The following is a 22092-nucleotide window of genomic DNA, read 5'->3' as shown; positions in this document are numbered from 1 at the left end:
ACAGCTCGCTTAATCAGCCACCCTACATTCTCCCCGAAGCCTGAACATCTCATCGTACACGCCACACTATTCAAGTGGGCCGCCCTCGCATACGCACTGTTACCTTTTCCGCCTCATTCTTTTGCCATGCCGCTACCGATTAGAATAATCTGCCCCACCAAATCTCTGCCATCATTTGCCCCTGTACGTTCAAGGAGAGTGTCACTGCGCACTTTTTACAATGAAAATGACTTGTGTTACCAGACTTATACGCTCGTGTAACATTAGTTTGTATTACTTAGGCCTATGTATTTACGCTGACGTATGTAACACTTTAGCACTAGCAGTTTTTTGTTGTTGTTTGCGTGTTCAGTTATGCATTATGCAAATTAGGTACTAATGTATTCCCACCCCTTATGTAATACCCCTATCAAGGGGTGTTTAAGGTTATAAAATGAAATGAAACGAAATGAAACTCCACTCTTACACTGTTCCTGTTAAGGTCGTCAATCATTTCTTGTAATTCGTCCCCACTGTTGCTGAACAGGACAATGTCATCTGCAAGCCAAATACCTGCCAGCCGAAGGTTGCTGAGATATTCGCCGTTGATCTTTCGTCGCTGTTCCTTTATCAGATCTTTGGTTACTAGAGAGAGCTTACCCACTGGTTGCATTGGCGCCTTACCTCCCACTTCAACTGCTGCTTCTGAGACCAGAATTATTTTGGTTTCATTAATTACCTCTATGTCATCTTCAACTCTCGGTTTTAAAACTCTATATTTGTTTGCCAGCACCAAACCTAATTGGTCTGATTTTGCCCTTGCTGTGTCTATGTTGGCCTGTTTCTCCTTGACTAATTTTACTATTTATCTCTTCATACTGAGGGAAAGCCTAGACCTCACTAACTTATGAACACTGCACTTTACCTTGCCTAACACTTCTACATCCTGTGCTAAGGTGGGATGGGCAGAGAGTATGAAATCAATCTCATATCTTGCTTCTCCATTAGGACTTTTTCAGGTCCACTCCCATTTGCCACGCTTCCGAAAGAAGGGACTCAGTATACGAACCTTATTGCTTTCCACAAAGTATACCAATATTTCTCCACTGCTGTTCCTAGAATCGATGCCTTATTCCCACTTGTTTGTTCAGCAGCCTGCTTCTCCCTCACTTTTGCATTAATATCGCCCGTTACTACAGTATACTGAGTTGGGAGTTTTGTCATTTCTAATTCAACATCTTCATAAGCATGTTCTATTGCTTCATCATCGTGACTACAGGTTGGAGCGTAGGCTTGTATTACTTTTATTTTATACCTCCTAGTGAACTTTATTACGGCTAATGCTACCCTCTCATTATAGCTGTGTAGTTTAGCAATGTTTTCGGCTGTGTCGTAATGGATCAGGGGTCCTATCCCGTATTGCCTCTCGTCTTGAGGTCCTCTGTAGCAGAGGGCGTCGGCGTTAGTCACCATTGTATAATCCTCACCAGTTCATTCAGCTTCACTAAAGACAATAATATCCTGCCCATTGCCTGTTAATTCCTCAGAGTCCTGAAAGCTAGCTTCATTCAAAAGGATTCACGTGTTGAGTGTTTCCTGGTTCAGCTCCCTTTGTCGGCCTGTCCAGATCCAGAAATTCTTAGCACCTTCTGCCGTGTCGCAGGTCTGACCGCCGCCTTAGTCAGGTGCTCCGTAGCCGCTGAGGACTGTAGGCCATGGGTTGATTGTAGGTATGATGATGGAGATACAGTCGGGCAGGGAGATACAATCTCTCCAATGCTATTCACACCGTGTTTAAAGGAGGTATTCAGAGACCTGGATTGCGAAGAATTGGGGATAAGAGTTAATGGAGAATACCTTAGTAACTTGCCATTCGCTGACGTTATTGCCTTGCTTAGTAACTCAGGGGACGAAGTGCTCACTGACCTGGAGAGGCAAAGCAGAAGGGTCGGTCTAAAAATTAATCTGCAGAAAACTAAAGTGATGTTATACAGTCTCGGAATATAGCAGCAGTTTACCATAGGTAGCGAGGCACTGGAAGTAGTAAGGTAATATATCTACTTAGGACAGGTAGTGACCGCGGATCGGGATCATGAGACTGAAATAATCAGAAGAATAAGAATGTGCTGGGGTGCGTTTGGCATGCATTCTCAGATCACGAACAGCAAGTTGTGACTATCCCTCAACAGAAAAGTGTATAACAGCTGTGTCCTACCAGTATACACGTACGGGGAATAAACCTGGAGGCTTACGAAAAGGGTTCTACTTAAATTGAGTACGACGCCACGAGCTATGGAAAGAAGAATGATGGGTGTAACGTTAAAAGATAAGAAAATAGCAGATTGAGTGAGGGAACAAATGCGAGTTAATGGCATCTTTGTTGAAATCAAGAAAAAAGAAATGGCCATGGGCAGGACATGTAATGAGGAGGGAACATAACCGATGGTTATTAAGGGTTACGGATTGGATTCCAAGGGAAGGGAAGCGTATCAGGGGGCAGCAGAAAGTTAGGTGGGCGGATGAGATTAAGGAGTTTGCAGGGACAACATGGTCACAATTAGTACATGACCGGGGTAGTTGGAGAAGTATGGGACAGGTCTTTGCCCCGCAGTGGGCGTAACCAGGCTGTTGATGATGATGATGCTGGTGCTGATGTTGATGAAACTGATGACTTAGAAATTGGTACCTGGAAGGGCATGTCCTGCACGCTAGCATGAAGGTTTCAGGCCTTAAATGCTGGAACATCCGCGTCTACGCTAGGACTCGGAGATGGAGTCCTCCGCCGCTGTTTCTGGAAGCTGCCGGTTTGTTTCAGGTTTTCATAATTTCGGATGATAGTCGATGCATTTCACCTACAGCCACAATTCTATGACTGATAAATATATATTTGTGGCCTTCCTCTTGTTGTCATTTGCAGATCCCAATACAAGGATCATGTTTACCTTCTGCTCATTAGAGAAAGACATGGCGACTGGCACGAAAGGAAATGCACGCTTAAACCTTTGCAGTGACGTTGTCGGTTAGCTTTAGTGGTTATAGATATTGTGGCAAAAAACATCCTTGCACTTCATCTACGCTAAGACAACCAGCAGTTATCACAGCTTGTTTACAATTAACACGAAACGATACGTGTTACTTCCGCCGGGGCGCGGCACTTAAGGCACTAGCTCGATCACGATGTTTTTCTTTATATTCTTTATTTTGTTCTGGCTAACTGAGAGGGAGCCTATTCGAGGGCGCTGCTTTGTGATCAGGGTCGGAGCACAGTCACATGGTATTCTCAATACTTCGCGGGTCTTTTTTTCTGCCGGAAAAAAAAAGGTACGCATTTAGTACGTCGCTGGAAATACCTCAATTAGTTCGTCCCTTGGCTGTGCCTTCAAATGCTTCATTCCCACTTTGATAATTAGGTTAGTACGTCTCGAGTTAGATAATTAATTACAATTATTATTTAATTGCGTACAATTAATTACAGTTAGATAATTAAATGCAACTACCAACCTAAATTTCAATAACGAGAAAATTACTGCCAGCTACTCCACTTTACTGTTAACCATACGCACTAGGTTTTGCTCTAGTAACACACTGGTCTTTCTTTTTTTAAATCTTGGCCCATGACAGTTAATTGTGGCCCCCTGTATATATTTATGGCCTTTGCATGTAACTAACGATGTTTCCATCACTAATGAAAGCTGTAAATTATTGGAAATATTTTTTTTTCATGAGTCGTTAGCATTGTTTACTGGAAAAAGAAGCAATGCTGAAATACACAACATTCACGTGTATTTCACAAGCCATTGATAAAAGAATCTGCCGAAGAAGTCACTGAAATCTATAGAATTTTTTCATGGTCCAAAAAGCACACAAAGCAATTTGAAGCATGGTGAACACACAGCAACATATTCATTCTGTAGGCATAGCTTATCCATACCTTGGGAAATAATTTTTAATTGGCTACCTCCATCTCTATCGAAAATATAATAATTTTTTCCTGTGTGTATAGTTATACATATTGTATATGTGCATGATGTTTAAAATGAAAATTTAAAGCAACGTTGAAGTGAGACAATACGGATGAGGCAGCCGCCGCTAGTACTTCTTATGTGCGCGTCCTCCTGTTGTCAGGATCTGCAGAAATAAAGCGAAAGTATGAACTTTGAAAGTTCTGCTGGTATAAACTAAAAGGAGTGCAAGTCCGCGCCAACAATGATGCAATAAGCTAACAGCCCCTGCAAAATTTTAAGTGAAATGGTCTAGGAAAGTCAAAAGAAACATCAAATAATGTGGGTGACAAAGCTCTGACCATGGCTCTTTAGGTGTGTGTGCGGGGGGTGGAGGGTGTTCGGCATCGCCAGGTGGGGCTTAGCCCCCGTCAGAAAACTCCGGAGGGGGCTCAGGCTCCGAACCCTCCCGCAGTCGGCGCCTATGCTTCCAATGGTATATTAAAAGACACTGCTGGCGATAATGGCGTTCCAACCCCACCAGCCCGCATTCCGACGCGCCGCCTAAATGACAAAAACGAATTAAGGATTCAAACTTCTTACTATAGCGTCCGAGCATCAGAGATAGCTGCCAGAAAATTATGTAGGGAGTGAGGCCAGCTTAAGGCGCAGAAGAAAAGCCCAGAGGATCCTACATGCATAAATACTCACCCGAATTATCCCACATTTACGGTTTATGTAACATTGTGCTAGCTATCGTGATAGGTAGCACCATGTTAGCCACTAGTCACGTAGGCACGGGGACGCGTCTAGCTGCTTACTGGCGCATCTAGCTGCCACATGCATAAAAAAAAGCCTTTTTCTGACCCACTCGCTAACGGATCAGGAATGCTGTGCCACCTATTAACTACAGCATACGCATCTGTGAAATAGAGGTGATGCGATCAGTGAGACATGGTTCGTGCACTTCGCGCAGCGGAACAACCGTGCCAGAAAAATGATTACCAGAACAAGTCATGCGCCACATTCGAGGACCTAGCCGATAACGCAGGTGAACCGGAAGGACAAAGCTGTAACTAATTCATTCTAGAAACCAGTGAAATGCTAACGAAGCGCGACTTAATGCACTGTGTTCGCTCTAGGCTCGGCTTGCCCGTCCCAACGTGGGAGAGGCCCGCTGCGCGATGATCGCGTATCTCAGGACTCACAATAAAGTTTTTTTCCATCCGTCCATCCATTCCGCTCTTGCTGGCCGCGTCAAGAGGCTCGAGAGCAAAAAAGGAAAAATAATGAAAAAGGGACAAAAGAAGGAAGAAAATATTTACAAATCGTTCTAACATCGTGGCTCTGAACCGCACGTAAGCAGGCGACCGCGAGACGGGTAGGCGCGCTAGACATTTTCAACAAGCTTGAACAGCACTTCAACGAATAGGGAAGGAAAACGTAGGGCAATGGGTCTCCACGTTCCCCCGAAAGCCACGCGTCACGCACACATGGTGACGCATCCAACTGCTTACTGTCGCATCTAGCTGCCCCAGGCACCGAAGAAACATCATTCAAGTAAATATACATAAGTAATATTGTCCGAAGGCTGGTTTCGAACAAAGGCCATTTAGCAGAGTAGCCCGATACTTCAACCATAAAGTTACGCACGCTTGCCTCAGCAGGCTTAAAGGACACCCTCAACAGTTTCCTGCGTGCCAAATAGGTTTCGTAGGTGGCAGGGCGCTCTTCTTCAACACAAAAAAGTTGCATTGCAAGCTCCGCCATTCCTGTATGTCATGCCAAAGTAGTAATTGGAAAAAAGAAACAATAATTATTACAAACTGAATATTATTATATGGCTTGTGCATACACTTGAGAGGAAATTGAAAGCAATGAGCAGGCTCGCAATTGACATCGGAAGGGGCGTCAGGTCTTCTTACATTTGAGAAAGTAGGAACGATAAACATTATTCATTATTTAGAAGCTCGCAACAAATGGAAAGGCACAAGTTTAAGAGGGCATTCGGCTTGACTCCAGAAGCAATTCCTGGACAGCACCTCAAGCATTCCCGTGCCTGAATCGCAGAGTAGAGGTCCCAAACGAAAGAATAATACTAAACCTTGTTGTTGCTGTTACTGCTTGGAAACGGAGACGCTATTCTGATGGCCTGGTAAATAATAATCGTGGACATCTAACGTATCAGGACTGCGTTCTATACAGCGGAAGAATAAGAACGCGCGAAGTATGTTCTTGATATCGACATATTCAAATAGTCAATGCCTTCCCAAAGTTTTGGCAACACTACTGTTTGTCTGAGTATTTACCATGATGGTTTCCTCAGCTAGCTTAACAAAACCGTTTATCTCATCCAAATAATCATGCTTAGCTCTAAAAATGTTTTAGGAGGGAAGTAGCAAACAATATTTTATATATTTAAATATTGATTCATACGCGTTCGCGTAATAAGCTTAGTTAGTTCCAAAAATGTATACCGCACAAGGCGCAATTTCTGGCCTGAGCACATTCAAAGAGCACTGAATAATATGTAGTGTTCTGCCACGCAGGTTTGGGACACGGAATCTTCCTTACGTCTTCCAGCATATGCACATTGCTACATTTCAAGAAGTACCGTGCCATCGCCACGTCGTTTATTTTTATCGCATACGGTATGTCAGCAGTCGTCAGCCAGTTCGTACTCGCCGGGCTGCTGGTAGTGTATGACCTGGGAGGAGCACTGCTGTTGTACGGAGCAATTCTCATGAATTCGGCTGCGATTGTTATGTTGGCCAGGAAGCCCTGCCCATTCAGACTTGGCTGCGAACGAAACAGTCCCGCGGTTCGAGAAAATGCGGTTTCCAGGGAACGGTTCCACGGAGGAACAGGCGATGGCACCGCACCTCTCCAAAGGTAATGCAACCGCACTTTGAACGTTTGGTACAACATAGGGTACAATATCAGCTCACACCGAAGGGCATAAACCTGAGTAATCTGTGCTGCGAAAGGTTTATTGCAGTTGGACATGGAAGAGTGAAGATAGCTGCTTTGATGAGATAAACTCGAAAGTTCTGGGGACTGGCCAGCGTACTGACAATGGCGAAGTGACTGACGGGAGCACAATTTTATTGCAGCAGTATTTAATGCAAAGCAAATAATAGGGCGATCCCGCGTGGGCTATGTACTTTGCAACTACGGTATATCCCTGCTTATCAGCCTGACTGCACATATTAGCTCTTTTGCAACGGCGCAGACACGCGAGAGCTGCGTCGCCTTTATCCGATGCTTGCGCGCATGTGTGAGTTGCTAGAGAGAAATCAAGGAATGGTGCCTACGTACTACGAAGGAGTAGGCGCTTTGCTCCATTCGTGCCTAGCCGAGGGAAATCCACGCTACGCGAGAACCGTCGCTTAACATCCGTAGAAAAAGAAGCACAGCGGGCGGTACGGAGTCCATAATTGCTAAGCATAAAAACAAATTCACAGTAAGAACGTGTTAGTAAACATTGGCCTGCGGCCGTTAAAGTGGCATCTACCTCAGCCCCTAGCGGACCTCTTCGCGCCGGGTCACTTCGCTCCTCTCGGCAGGAAACTTACGTGTCAGGCCTAGTGGTAAGCTACGCGTAGGTAAAAAAAGCGTCTGCAGAAGTGAAAGGGGGAAATCATACAATAATGTACACATTAAAAGCAAAACAAGACAAAAAAGAAGCCACGTAGAAACTCCTCTGGGAACTGCCTAAGTATGCATAAGCACTGTGCCACTAGCTCATCTCCATGCAGCCCCTGTCATTATTAACGTTATGAAATTTGATCCGACCAGTATAAACGACAGCGTTGTGGAAGGAAGGAAGGAAAACTTTATTTGGTCCTGCAAGTAGTGATAATTAATCACTAAGCGGGCCGCTCCCACGTCGGGATCGGAAGGCCAAGCCTCACGGCCACATCGTGAGCTTGCTGGACAGCCCAGAATTGTTCATCCAGGTCCGGGCTGCGAAGTGCAGCCTCCCACCTGGACGCATCCTTGATCACCGAGTCTTCAATTCTTTCGCAAGACCAGAGCATGTGTTCGAGCGTCGCTAAAGCACCACAATCTTGGCAATAAGGCTCTGTATGCGTCTATGGATAAAAACTTGTTCAGTCTCCGTGGGCAAGGATAAGTACCAGTCTGTAGTAAGCGTAATGTGGCAGCGTTGTGGAGACACGAACGAAATTGGTGATGCAAGTAGACTACTGTAGGAAACGGTAATGGTATGCTGTTGGTGTTCCGATCGTTATAGGGAGTTCTCGCACTTTAGCGCATCCGCGTAGAGCCATTATCAACCTTACCCCAGCGGAGGCTGCAAACGGCACGACCGCGTGAGTCTTTGTCTTGAACTCGATATGCGACCTGGAAAGAATCTGTGGAGTGCAGATAGCTTCGAGTGCGCGGTTTCTCGCCGACGTTCAAGCGAGATGCGCGGGCCCTATCTTCAAGGCGATCTACGATGGGGACAGAGTGCGCTGAGTGCTGATAGCTCCGTGTGCACTGTGTTCTAGCCGCTGAGTTCGCGTTCCAGCGAAATGCAGGACGAAGGTAAATTCGATCGCTGCTGCTGTCCCTATCGTGAAAACGGTCATCTTACGGGACGAGGGGCTTCCTCGTTGGGCAGGCGTAAATATATATGCTTATTCTTTTCAAAACCTTTAAACATGCATACGAATTACTGAATACCCAATCACAAGGGCGGGGCTGTGACCTCTACGCCACGTAGAACTAACGGAGAGAGGACTTATTCTGGGGTATTTATGCTCGGTCGCGTGGTGCAGCTCGGTTAGCAACAAACGGGGGACACCGTGTTCGCGTTCTCAGTGGCTAGACACGGCCTACACATTTTGCCCTCCCAACTCACGCATGCGCACGTGCGTCAGGAATTTGCGGTGCATCTCTCTCGCAGCTCCGACGTTGACAATATGGAAACACGCCCTTAGTGCACCTAAAGCACGAATTAATTTAAACTTGTTATTTTTTTTCCATTGTAGCCGCTCTGCAGAAACGGAGGGAGCGGTGCAGCCCGAGAGCAGTTCTTGGAAGCAAGTCCTAGACCTCTTCGCCATGCCTTCATTTTACGTTCTCCTTGTGGCCATCATTGTCGGAGAGTACGCTAGCGTGGAGTTCTTGGGGACAATTGTGGATTATGGAATCGACAAAGGCATGGTGCTTGACAGCGCCAAGCATTTGGTGACGTTCTCTTCAATAGGCCAACTTCTGGGGCGTATCGCGATCCCACTGCTAGCGGACTGTGTGCCTTTCACCCGTCGACCGCTGTACGCGTTCAGCTTTGCGGTAACTTGTGTGTGCATGATTACAATGGCACACGTGACTGCCATCGTGCCGGTGACAGCGTTAGCAACACTGGTTGGAGTGGCGCAAGGTTACATCTTGTGTCTCAAGTACGTGCTCCTCGCGGAATGCGTGGGCGTGGAGAGGACCGCTGCCTCCAGCGGCATCATCGGCGTGGTCATGGTACCAGTGTCAATGCTCAGCCCAGTGATCATAGGTAATAACACAGTGAAACTGCTGTGTGCCTTCAAAAACCACGCGTATTGTACCACCGGCTACATTTTCCATCTGTTCCAGTGCGCTGAGGCTAAATGGCCGCCATTTAGTGTCCGCGTGTGCGCATTCTCTTACTTCCCCATTGCTCGGTATAATTTCCATATATTATTTAAACATAATTTGCCGTGGAATAGCGTAAGACAATATTCTCTAATATTTCTAATATGACTATGATTAATATGATTATGATCATGATTAATATAATTATTTGCAGAACAGAATAATATGCGGATAATGAATACCTTCTTCCGCAAGCGGGATAGCCGAAAGTGGACGTGGAGGAGCCCGACTGGGGAGACTAACAATGAAATGGATTTTATACTCTGCGCTAACCCTGGCATCATACAAGATGTGGACGTGCTCGGCAAGGTGCGCTGCAGTGACCATATAATCGTAAGAACTAGAATTAGCCTAGACTTGAAGAAACGGAAGAAACTGGTGCATAAGAAGCTGATCAATGAGGTAGCGGTAAGAGGGTAAATAGAGGAATTCCGAATCAAGCTACAGAACCGGTATTCGGTTTTAACTCAGGAAGAGGGCGTTAGTGTTGAAACAATGAACGACATTCTTATGGGCATCATTAAGCAGTGTGCAATAGAAGTCGGTGGTAACTCCCTTAGACAGGGTAATAGTAAGCTATTCCAGGAGACGAAAGGTCAGATCAAGAAACGCCAATGTATGAAAGCCTCTAACCCTACAGCTAGAATAGAACTGGCAGGACTTTCGAAGTTAATCAACAAGCGAAAGACATGAGACATAAGGTAGTATAATATGGATAGAATTGAACATGCTCTTAGGAACGGAGGAAGCCTAAAAGCAGTGAAGAAGAAACTAGGAATTGGCAAGAATCAGATGTACGCGTTAGGAGACAAAACCGGCAATATCATTACAAATATAGATGAGATAGTTCAATTGGCTTAGGAGTTCTATAGAGATTTATACAGTACCAGTGGTATACCCACGACGATAATGGTACATACTGAAAAGATTTCGCGCCAAAAAACAACACACAAAAAAAGACCATGACACCCCGGGTGCTACTTTAACTGTTTAATGAGGGTGAAAGCACTCGACATATATAGCCTCCATGTTGCGTACAAGGCAACATGGAGTACAAGGTTTTGTCAGAGTAGGCGCGATAGGAAGTTCAGCTCAGCCTCCTAAAGAAAAACCGATGTATCACTAATACAGTTCGGACCCGCTTTCTTGATGTAGAAGGCTTCCAATGTTTCACGCGATGTCTGATTCCTGCCTCTACCCAAAATCCTCGCACTTGAATGAGGCTACAGTGAGCAGTGTTTTAGATGATCTTAGAAACCTGGGAAAGGGCTACGTTTTACTTATGAGCTACCGCATAATGGTTTGCTTCAGTGTTTAGATTTACAGTTAAATTTTCAGATGGGCACATTTGTTGGGCTTACTCCCTTCGTGCGCAAAAAGGGCTCCTGCTGGACAATTCAGCCCACTCAAAGGTAGTGAAAAGAGGCATCGCCAACGTCTCCGGAAGTCGTGTGTGCATGAGATGCAAGCAAGTTTTTACAACCACTTGGGCAGGCTCGCTGCAGCTGGCTTCCCTGAGTCGGTCTTGGTCTCTGTGGCAGAAACGCTTTTGAAGAAGTTGAAGGCTTGGGTAAGCAGGGTAGAGCCGAAGAAATAAAGAGTGGCCTATAGTGGTCCCACACATCCATAAAGTCACGCACCACCAGAAAAATGTGGCTAATCGATATAATGTACCGGTGGTTTTCACCGCTCCCCAAAAGCTTGCCCAGCTAAGCCGTCGCATAACTTGCGAAAGCCAAATGCCTGGCTGTCAGAAGAAGCATGGGCAGCGTTTCGTAAAGTGCGCCAAAAACGTCGTATATGAAAATACTCACGTGCGAGAAATCCTACTTTGGACAGACGGGGCGTTTTGTGAATGACCGACCTAGAGAACATGAAAAAGGTATAAAAAATAATGAAGGTGAGCGACTTGTTGATCACTGCAGGGCTTGCACCGATTGTTTTCTACGGTTCCGTGATGCGAGGATTTTGGGTAGAGGCAGGCATCAGACATCCCGTGAAACATTGGAAGCCTTCTACATCAGGAAAGCGGGTCCGAACTGTGTTAGTGATACATCGGTTTTTCTTTACGACGCTGAACTGAAGTTTCTATCGCGCCTACTCTGATAAAACTTTGTACTCCATCTTGCCTTGTACGCATGCGCGGTCTTTTGGAGGGCTATATATGTCGAATGCTTTCACCCTCGTTAAACAGTTGAAGTAGCGCCTGGGGTGTCGTTGTCTTTCTTGCGCGTGCTGTTTTTTGGCGCAAAATCTTTTCAATATGCAAGATCACCAACTAGCCCAGCAGTTAAGTCTTCTGAAAAGAGATAAGTCTAGAGGAACTTGAAATACCACAAGTAACGCCGGAAGAAGTAAAGAAAGCTTTGGGAGCTATGCAAAGGGGGAAGGCAGCTGGAAAGGATCAGATAACAGCAGATTTGTTGAAGGATGGTGGGCAGATTATTCTAGAAAAACTGGCCACCCTGTACACGCAATGCCTTATGACCTTGAGCGCACCGGAATCTGGAAGAACGCTAACATAATCCTATTCCATAAGAAAGGGGACGCCAAAGACGAACAGATATAGACCGATCAGCTTACTGTCCGTTGCCTAATATGTATTTACTAAGGAAATCGCAAATAGAATCACGGACACCTTAGACTTCTGTCAACTAAAGGACCAGACAGGATTTCGTAAAGGCTGCTCAACAATATACCTTATTCGCACTATCAATCAGGTGATAGAGAAATGTGCGGAATATAACCAACCCTTATATATAGCTTTCATTGATTACGAGAAAGCGTTTGATTCAGTCGAAACATAAGCAGTCATGGAGGCATTACGGAATCAGGGTGTAGATAAGCCGTATGTAAAAATACTGAAAGATATCTATAGCGTCTGCACAGCCACCGTAGTCCTCCATAAAGAGCGCAACAAAATCCCAATAAAGAAAGGTGTCAGGCAGGCAGATACGATCCCTCCCCTGCTATTCACAACGTGTTTACAGGGGGTATTCAGATACCTGGATTGGAAAGAATTGGGGATAAAAGTTAATGGAGGATACCTCAGTAACTTGCGATTCGCAGATGATGTTGCTTTGCTTAGTAACTCAGGGGACCAATTGCAATGCATGCTCACTGACCTGGAGAGGGAATGCAGAAGGGTGGGTCTAAAAATTAATCTGCAGAAAACTAAAGTAATGTTTAACAGTCTCGGAAGAGAACAGCAGGTTATGATAGGTGGTGAGGCACTGGAAGTGGTAAGGGCAGGTAGGTAAGGGCATCTGCTTAGGGCAGGTAGTGACCGCGGGTCCGGATCATGAGACTGAAATAATGAGAAGCATAGGAATGGGCTCGGGTGCGTTTGCCAGGCATTCTCAGATCATGAACAGCAGGTTGCCATTATCCCTCAAGAGAAAAGTGCATAACAGGTGTGTCTTACCAGTAGTCACGTACGGGGCAGAAAGCTGGAGGCTTACAAAAACGGTTCTACTTAAAATGAGGGCGACGCAAAGAGCTATGGAAAGAAGAATGATGGGTGTAACGTTAAGGGATAAGAAAAGAGCAGATTGGTTGAGTGAACAAACATGAGTTAATGACATCTTAGTTGAATCAAGAAAAGGAATGGGGGCTTGGGCAGGACATGTAATGAGGAGGAAAGACAACCGATGGTGATTAAGGGTTACGGACTGGGTTCCAAGGGAAGGGAAGCGTAGCAGGGCGCGACAGAAAGTTAAGTGGGCGGATGAGATTAAGAAGTTTGCAGGGACGACATGGCCACAATTAGTACATGACCGGGGTAGTTGGAGAAGTATGGCAGAGGCCTTTGCCCTGCAGTTGGCGTAACCAGGCTGATGATGATCGAATAAATCAATCACTGACGTACGATGTCGGAAGGACGACGGGTATGATCATTGTTGCCAAGACACTCAGCATTTTGCCTATCCACCTACTGCACAGTGCTCTCACACTGAGTGCGAAACTCCTGAAATGAATCACCTCCGGATTTCCGATTATATAAACTTTTATACGCTGTTGCGAAATCAGGGTAGTGATCAAAGAGGGAAGCCAATGGCTCAATATCGTTTCGAGAATAACTGCAAGTGCACGGCAATGATAGGAAGCTCTGCCTGCAGAAAACCTAGCACACACAAAGTTCCAATTTTTGCGCGATTTTACTTGGAAAGTGCGTTATCATTGCGAAAGCATTATATGCCTCTTTAGGCGAAAATCTGTGGACGTCGGCGTGAGCGAAAGATGGTGACAAAAGGGTCTGTTGGTGTAAAGAGCAAGAACACGGCAAAAAAAAAAATTCTGTTATTGACACCGAATTTCGCAGGAAGGTTACTCTAAACCAAGTAAATTAATGGCTTTGAAGTGAAAATCTGACGCATTTCCGGCTGGGTGGGAATCGAAACCGGATCTCCGGGGTGCCAGACAAGCATGCTTCCCCGCCAAGGCGGCGGCTTCTCGGTTGTGGCTGTCAAACGTGTGCTTAGTCCGTGCGTCATTGCGCAGGACATGCCGCAGCCATCTGCCTGACTAAAGGCGTGGTCTAGTGTGTGCGTGATTGGGCATGTGAGGGCGCAGGCAATACGGAGGAGGTGGAGCCACGTCATGAGTGAATGACCAAAACACGCTCATGACGTTGCGGGGTCCCCAAACGGTATAATGATTTCGCATCCCCATACATTAGCAGTGTCTCTGTCTAAATATTTGATAACCCCTCTGCATACGTTGGATAACTTGTGTTTTGTTCGATCATTCGTTATGCATTATTCTCTCCGCAGTAAAGTTATTAATGCGAAAGCATCATATGCCCCATCAGGCGAATTTATTCGTAGTCCGCGTGATTGAAAGATGGTACCAAAAATGACTGACGCCCCCCCCCCAAAAAAAAATAAAGAACAGCCCGTCAAAAAGTGCTCGGATTGATGAAAATTTCTCGGCGAGGTTCCTGTAAACAATATGAATGAATGACTTTGACTCGAAAGTTTGCTGTGCTTCGTTCAGGTTGGGAATCCAACCCGGGTGTGCGGGGTGCGAATACAGCACGCTTCCCCGACAGTACGGTGGGTTTAGAGTTCTCGCTGACTAAAGAGATAAAAAAAAGAAAAAAAGGAGATGTCTAATGGGTGCGTCATTTATTATTTATTTATTTATTTGTACATACTGCAGCCCGAGCGGGCTATTGCAGGAGTGGGTGTGAAAGGCAGAGAAAATTAAAATAGTAAACAATACAGGCCCAATACGAACAATACAAACAAACACAAACCAAAACTATTCCATGGCCGCCAAGAATAAGTTTAAAGGAAGAGAACGAGTAGCACAAGGCAAGGAATTCCAGTACTCGATTGCACGGGGAAATAAACTGTATTTAAATGTGTCCGTACGGGCGAAATAAGGTGAGATGTTTAGGTGATGGTGACTTCTAGTATTAGATGGTTTCGCAGGAGTTAGGTAGTTATCCGAAGATATACGGCAAGAAGAGTTAATAACGCAATACAAAAACTTTAGTGATTCCGTGCGTCGGCGATCTGAGAGCGGTTCTAAGCCTAGGGATGAAAGCGTGGTATACGGAGAAAAATCCCTATCGTACCTACGACATACGAAGCGGATCGCTTTCTTTTGGATGGCCTCAATTTGATTAATGTGGCACTGTTTGTGTGGATTCCAGACGGGAGAAGCATAATCGAGTATAGGCCGGATTAGTGATTTATACATGAGTAGTTTAGTATCTCTTGGGGCTGTGGTCAGTGTGCGGCGCAGATAGCCTAACTTTTTCAGGGCTTTTGAGGTTATTAAATATATGTGCTTCGACCAAGACATACTGGATGTGAAAACAAGGCCAAGGTATTTGTATTCACCAACGATCGGAATTGGAGTATTATTAACTTTGTAAGTAAAAGCGGAAGGGGTCGTTTTATTAGTGAAAGTCATAACAACGGTTTTACGGACGTTAATTGTCATTTGCCAGGTATCGCACCAAGAGCTAAAATTAGAAAATGATTTTTGAAGCTGTAAATGGTCATCAAAGGAGGAAATTTTATGATACAATACACAGTCATCAGCATACAAACGTATATTTGAGGTTATGTGATGAGGCAAATCGTTTATGAAGATCAAGAAAAGCAACGGACCCAGCACGGAACCTTGTGGTACTCCTGAAGGCACCTCTGTTACCCTGGAATTAGCTCTGTTAAAAGACACAAATTGAGATCGATCGGAAAGAAAACTAGACATTGCACACGTAATGTCGCAGCCATCTGGCTGACTTAAGTTGTGGCCCAGTCCTAATGCTTGCGTCAGTGGACACGTGACGGCGTGGCCGTTGGGGAGGAGGTGGCCCACGTCATGAGGGTATGACATCAGCGCGTTCATGACGTTCCGGGGTCTACAAACGGCATTTTTGCGTTCCTACACGTCAGTACTCATAAGAGACTCTGGTGAATTTTCAACTATTAATTATTAAATTCATTCTTTGATTCATTCATTTGATGGTTTTACCATACATGCAGGACGATTTCGGGATGCAACAGGTTCATACGACGGCTACTACCAGATGCTGGGAATTCTCAGTTTGGTCGCCGCTGTTCTCATCGCTGGCCACGATTTCTGCCAGGCGATGACTACAAGAGGCACCCACTCTCAATAAACATTGTCGCATTTATATGACAAATGCAGTTCACTTAGAGCATAAGAGGGCAGTGACGCTGCAGGACTGGACGCGTTGCATGGTGGTGGCAGTACAGTTTTGTTATCGTGAAAAGCAAGCTGTATTTTTGAGTTTCAGCGTACCATCTATTATTGTTTATGTTGCTGTCCCAGGTGTGAGATATCTTTTGTCCGCACTTCAGCTAATTCGCTTTGCCCTGCTAATACAAGCGGGGACATAGACGTGTAATGGTAACGACAGTGAGGTATAGGGTGTGTTACAGTATTAGGATTCTTTTACAGCGAAGCTATATATGACTTAGATCCATGGTTTAATGGTGTCTGGGACAAGAAATTATCATAACCATCAATGGCTCGAGCATCGTTGTCTTCAGCGTTGGCGCCCCTCGGCGCAACCGCATGAACACGCTCGTGCCACTGCTCGCGCGTTTGTCGTCGTCGTCGTCTTCTTCCAAAGCTGGCTGCATTGTGCAAAAGCCTGTCATGATCACCACTGGATCTTCCGAGTGCGGCTGACGTCACGGCTGCATAAGTGAACGGCGTAGTTGATCTCTATTACTCGGCGAACCACATTCGCACGCACTGCCGCGTTGAACATGAGGTCCCTGTGTCTCCATGCGTCGGATGTCGCCCACGTAGTCGTGCTCAGGCGACGCCTCTCTTTGAAGTGGACGGCTACGCTTGCGCCGTGCACGACCCACGCGTCCATTCGCGAGTCGGCGGCGTTGCGATCCACATGAAGAACGACAGCGCGGCCGTCACGCCGTGCGCCCCATCGGCGACAGGAGAGAACGCTGCCGACGAGTGCGCCGACAGGTGCGCCGCACAGACCGGGGACGGAATCGTTGTCGCCACGGTATACGTCCTTTCGGAAACATCGAATAGCGACATCGAGCACTTAATGAGCGACAAATTTGGGTGGATCACCACGGTTGACCGCACTCCCGTCGTCATTGTGGGTGATTTCAACGTCGACGAGTCACACCCTGATGGAGAGTGGTTAGTGGCGTTTCTCTGGGGATGGCTCGGTCTTCATTGTTACACGAACATCGACGTTGGCCAAGAACCTTTCCAGTGCCATCGCAGAGTCCATGGCCGTCTATCATGGTGACTACAAATCCATAGTCACGTGCGTCACGAAATAAAAAGGATAATGTTAAAAGAGTACGTTGTGTTACATAGATGTGTGTATTTCGTTCTCTTCATTGTCTGTAAATAGAACCTACGATGCTCATGCAGATTTCCTGGACAGCCACCTTCGTGGAGTGGAAAGGCTGAATATTTTTGTATCTTATTTGCGAAATATGAATACCGTAAGAACGATTGCATGAGATAACTTTATCGCGCAGTGCGTACGTCGTTCTCTTGAAATGTCGTGTGGCGGTAAGAGCGGAGCAAGAGGTCGTGGCAGGGGTGTTTGTGAGCCGGAAAAACTGTGAGACGACGCGGCGGCTTTTGGCTACCTCGAAGTGGCGGGATTCTTTGACGACGGCGTCGACTGTAGAAACGTCGTTATCACCATCATCATCATCATCATCAGCCTGGTTACGCCCACTGCAGGGCAAAGGCCTCTCCCATACTTCTCCAACAACCCCGGTCATGTACTAATTGTGGCCATGCCGTCCCTGAAAACTTCTTAATCTCATCCGCCCACCTAACTTTCTGCCGCCCCCTGCTACACTTCCCTTCCCTTGGGATCCAGTCCGTAACCCTTAATGACCATCGGTTATCCTCCCTCCTCATTACATGTCCTGTCCAGGCCCATTTCTTTTTCTTGATTTCAACTAAGATGTCATTAACTCGCGTTTGTTACCTCAACCAATCTGCTCTTTTCTAATCCCTTAACGTTACACCTATCATTCTTCTTTCCATAGCTCGTTGCGTCGTCCTCAATTCGAGTAGAACCCTTTTCGTAAGCCTCCAGGTTTCTGCCCCGTACGTGAGTACTGGTAAGACACAGCTATTATACACTTTCCTCTTGAGGGATAATGGCAACCTGCTGTTCATGATCTGAGAATGCCTGTCAAACGCACCCCAGCCCATTCTTATTCTTCTGATTATTTCCGTCTCATGATCCGGATCCGCCGTCACTACCTGCCCTAAGTAGATGTATTCCCTTACTACTTCCAGCGCCTCGCTGCCTATAGTAAATTGCTGTTCTCTTCCGAGACTGTTAAACATTACTTTAGTTTTGTGCAGATGAATTTTCTGCAGATTAATAGACGTCGTTATAGACGAGCAAATTGAAGGCTTCTTCCGCGATGCCTTTTAGGATATGGCCCAACTTGTCAACTTCTGTCGGGGGCTCGTCGTCTCCGGCAAAACGCGAGCGCTTCCTGTATGCAGGCGACATACGATTCGGTGGACGATTGGACACGGGTGGCAAACTTTTTTCGCGCAGCCTGTTGGCGACTTGACGGATTGCCAAATAAGTCGCGTAGCCGGTCTTTGAAAATTTCCAGGATGGAGAGCTCGATCTCATGGGGGCGAAACCAGACACGCGGTGTCCCGTACAGATAAAAGATCACATTGGCAAGCATGATGGTAGGGTCCCAGTGGTTGCTTTGGCTAACACGCTCATACATGCTGAGGCAGTCGTGGATGTCAACGTCATTTCGGGTGGAGAATGTCCCATGATTAGGGAGACTAGGAACCGTAACGCACTTTGTGGCTGGCGCCGCAGGTGTAGGTGGCGCGGGGTGGTTCAATCGGAAGCCATGGCTAAGAAGACGACTGCGCGGCCTCTGCTACGTGGCGAGAACGAGGAACGTTCCACCTCCACTATAATATTACGCGAAGGACGAGTCAGTAAGACGAGTAATTATTCACAGGTTAAATTTACAACAGCGGCTGCAGCGCTGACCGGTTAGATTCAGAGCGCGAGCCCAGTTGGTTCTTCCTCCTCTTTTCTCGAGAGATGGTGCCCACGCGCTTCTTTCAAACAATGAAATACCACACGTGTGTAGCACACACACACACACACACACACACACACACATATATATATATATATATATATATATATATATATATATATATATATATATATATATATATATATATATATATATATATATATATATATATATATATATATATATATATATATATACGTGGCTACTACAGAATAGCGACCTTCATAATATTATTGTTCATAACATGGCGGAGCAAGCGCCTAAATGCTGGAAACTATGTTAAAACTCACTCGTTACCACCAGAATAAATTTCGGTGTGTTTGTGTTTTAACAATTTCTTTCAAGACGTGGTATCGCAGCGTATACCGCGGTACCTGAAGTTACAGCCTGACCAGTGCTATCTCTACTGCAAATAAAGCGGTGAGAGTTTGTCAGACATCTTTGCAAATTCTTATCTGAAACTTCGAAGAAGCAGCTCAAGCAAGACGAACGAATGTAATAATTTACTGTTCCTGATATAAGTGCTGATACTCTATATACAAAAATATGGAATCTCCAAGAAATTACCTGGTTCCTTGTCTCCAACTTTTGTAAGTGCGATTAGGAAAAAATAATATTGTTACAAGCACGGCGAAAAGGGGTTTATTTAGGCGTGCGAGAGCAGGAACGGCAGGCTACGAACAACAGGAATGGCCGCTGCACAGTCTTCGTTCTCCTCTTCCCCTCTCTTCTTGATCCCCGCGTCCCTTTGACGCGCTTGGACGTAACATACCTCCCCTCGCAGACAAAGCCCCCTGGGCGAGTCAAGTAGCTTGTCGTGGCGTGCATGATTTCAACCGTGCGACATGCGCGACGTGTGTCCTAGCAGAACGTCTACCAGTGTTCGTGAGGCGCGCGAGAGTATAGTTCACTTCGCTGACTTTGTCGATGACAACATACGGTCCATCGTAGTTTGCCAGCAGCTTTTGAGACAAACCGCGCTTCCTTGTGGGAGTCCAAAGCCAAACGAGATCACCAGGGTTATATGTAACTGGCCGATGTCGTGCGTCGTAGCGGGCTTTGGAGTTTTCTTGTGATGCCAAAGTCCGAAGACGTGCAAGTCTCCGAGCCTCTTCAGCGAGGCACAGCGTATCGGCGACCGTAGGATTGTCGTGGTGGTAAAAAGGGAGGACAGTGTCGAGCGTATACCGGGGCGGCCGAGCATATAGAAGGAAGAAGGGGCTGCAGCCGGTTGTCTCGTGCTTGGCGGTGTTATATGCGTAAGTAATAAACGGTAGAACTTCATCCCAATTCTTGTGATCGGACGCAACATACATGGAAAGCATATTTGTGATCGTTCGATTAGTGCGCTCAGTGAGGCCGTTCGTTTGCGGATGATATGGCGTCGAGTGCCTGAGGTGCGAGTGACACAAACGCGCAAGCTCTTCCACTATATCCGCCGTGAATTGACGTCCCCGGTCGCTTATGATAACACCAGGTGGTCCATGTCGTAGAACAATAGCGTGAAGTAAGAAAAGTAACACTTCGGTGGCAGTTGCTGATGGTATAGCCGCCGTCTCGCAATAGCGTGTGAAATAGTCGGCGCAGACAATTATCCAGCGGTTCCCCTTAGATGACTTTGGAAAAGGGCCTAACAGATCAATTCCAACTTGCCGAAAGGGTGAGCTGGAAGGCGGCACACGTTGAAGGAGACCTGATGGGGCAGTGGTTGGGCGTTTCCGACGTTGGCACTGTATGCAGCTGGCGACATAAAACTCAACCGAATGTCGCATCCGGGGCCAGTAAAAGCGTTCTTGAATGCGATAAAGTGTGCGCACAGTGCCTAAGTGCCCGGAGGTAGGGTCATCGTGCATAGCCTGAAGGATTGCTGGCCGGAGACGCTCCGGCACCACTAGAAGGAAGCGTGCACCCGTGCTTGAGTAGTTCCTTTTGTACAGGAGCCCGTCACGTACACTCTAAAAACAAAGGGAGTGCCGGGCACTCTCTTTGAGGGAGTAGCGGCTTGTCCCATATTTCACTCTCTTTTCGAGAGTAGATCGACCCTCTTTGAGAGAGAGTAGGTCAACTCCTGTTGACAGAGTTTTGTTACTCCATCGCCAGGGATTGCTAGTACTCTTCCGCAGAGTGATAATACTCTTCCCACAGGGAGTGCTAGTACTCTTCCGCAGAGTGCTAATACTCTCACCGCAGGGGTAATGGCACTCCACCAGACCGAGTACTTCTACTCCCCCAAACAGAGTGCTAGTACTCTTCCCAATACCCTCTTAGCGAAGTCCTGGCCACACATGCAGGCAGGAAATCAGATCAAATTAGGGTCGCTGATATACCGTTCCCTAGGCGGCTCCCCAGAGTCAGTAGCCCAATTCCAAGCGGCCTACAGAATAGGCGTGAGCAAAGTTATGCAGGATTTTAAAGTCATTTTTCCTGTCTATTTGCTGCCTACCATGAGGCGTGACTGCTCGGAATCAGCCTATGCGTATGCGTCGCGAACGCCACTGCGGACGAAAAAAAGCTAATTAACATTTAATCCGCAATTATCTCCGCACATTTCACAATCAGGAGACACATAGTCTAATTAGAACACAATAGTCGAGGGAATCACATAGTTATGGAGAACCACATTGCTCTATACATCACGTGGATTCGAACCCGCGTACACTCGCATCTATACAATTCAAAGCACACATCCTAACCATTACACCACAGAGCCACCACGCTCAGTCGTGTTGTTTTAGAGGTTATATATATAACAAATGTATTTGAGGAATCGGCTGCGGTGGGTGGAGTTTCTCAGCAGTGTGCTGTGCTGTTGTGTACTGGAATACGTTTGCGTTTGCATCATTTCCATTCCTTGCTACGACTAACGAAGGAATACAACGTAGACGACGACGTGAGAACTATTCACGGCTTGTCGTCACCCCAGGAAAATAACAAATGTGCCGTTCAGCTCACGATCGAGTGCTTTT

The 22092-nt window shown here is 46.3% G+C and overlaps 1 protein-coding gene across 1 annotated transcript in view; it reads left to right on the top strand.

Annotated features, from left to right (window-relative positions):
• The window catches only part of LOC135909020 (monocarboxylate transporter 13-like), a 58485-nt gene extending 42041 nt beyond the window's left edge, over positions 1 to 16444 (top strand). Inside the window, exons 5-7 of the mRNA XM_065440880.1 lie at positions 6470 to 6812; positions 8918 to 9435; positions 16055 to 16444. Coding sequence (XP_065296952.1) covers positions 6470 to 6812; positions 8918 to 9435; positions 16055 to 16191 — 998 coding nt within the window. The 3' untranslated portion in view covers positions 16192 to 16444. The remainder of the gene's footprint in view (positions 1 to 6469; positions 6813 to 8917; positions 9436 to 16054) is intronic.
• The last annotated feature ends 5648 nt before the right edge of the window (positions 16445 to 22092 follow it).

Source organism: Dermacentor albipictus, chromosome 2, assembly GCF_038994185.2.
Source record: "Dermacentor albipictus isolate Rhodes 1998 colony chromosome 2, USDA_Dalb.pri_finalv2, whole genome shotgun sequence".
Taxonomy (NCBI): Eukaryota; Metazoa; Arthropoda; class Arachnida; order Ixodida; family Ixodidae; genus Dermacentor; species Dermacentor albipictus.
The sequence above is the reverse complement of the archived record's forward strand: the minus strand, read 5'-3'. Positions and strand labels throughout refer to the sequence as shown.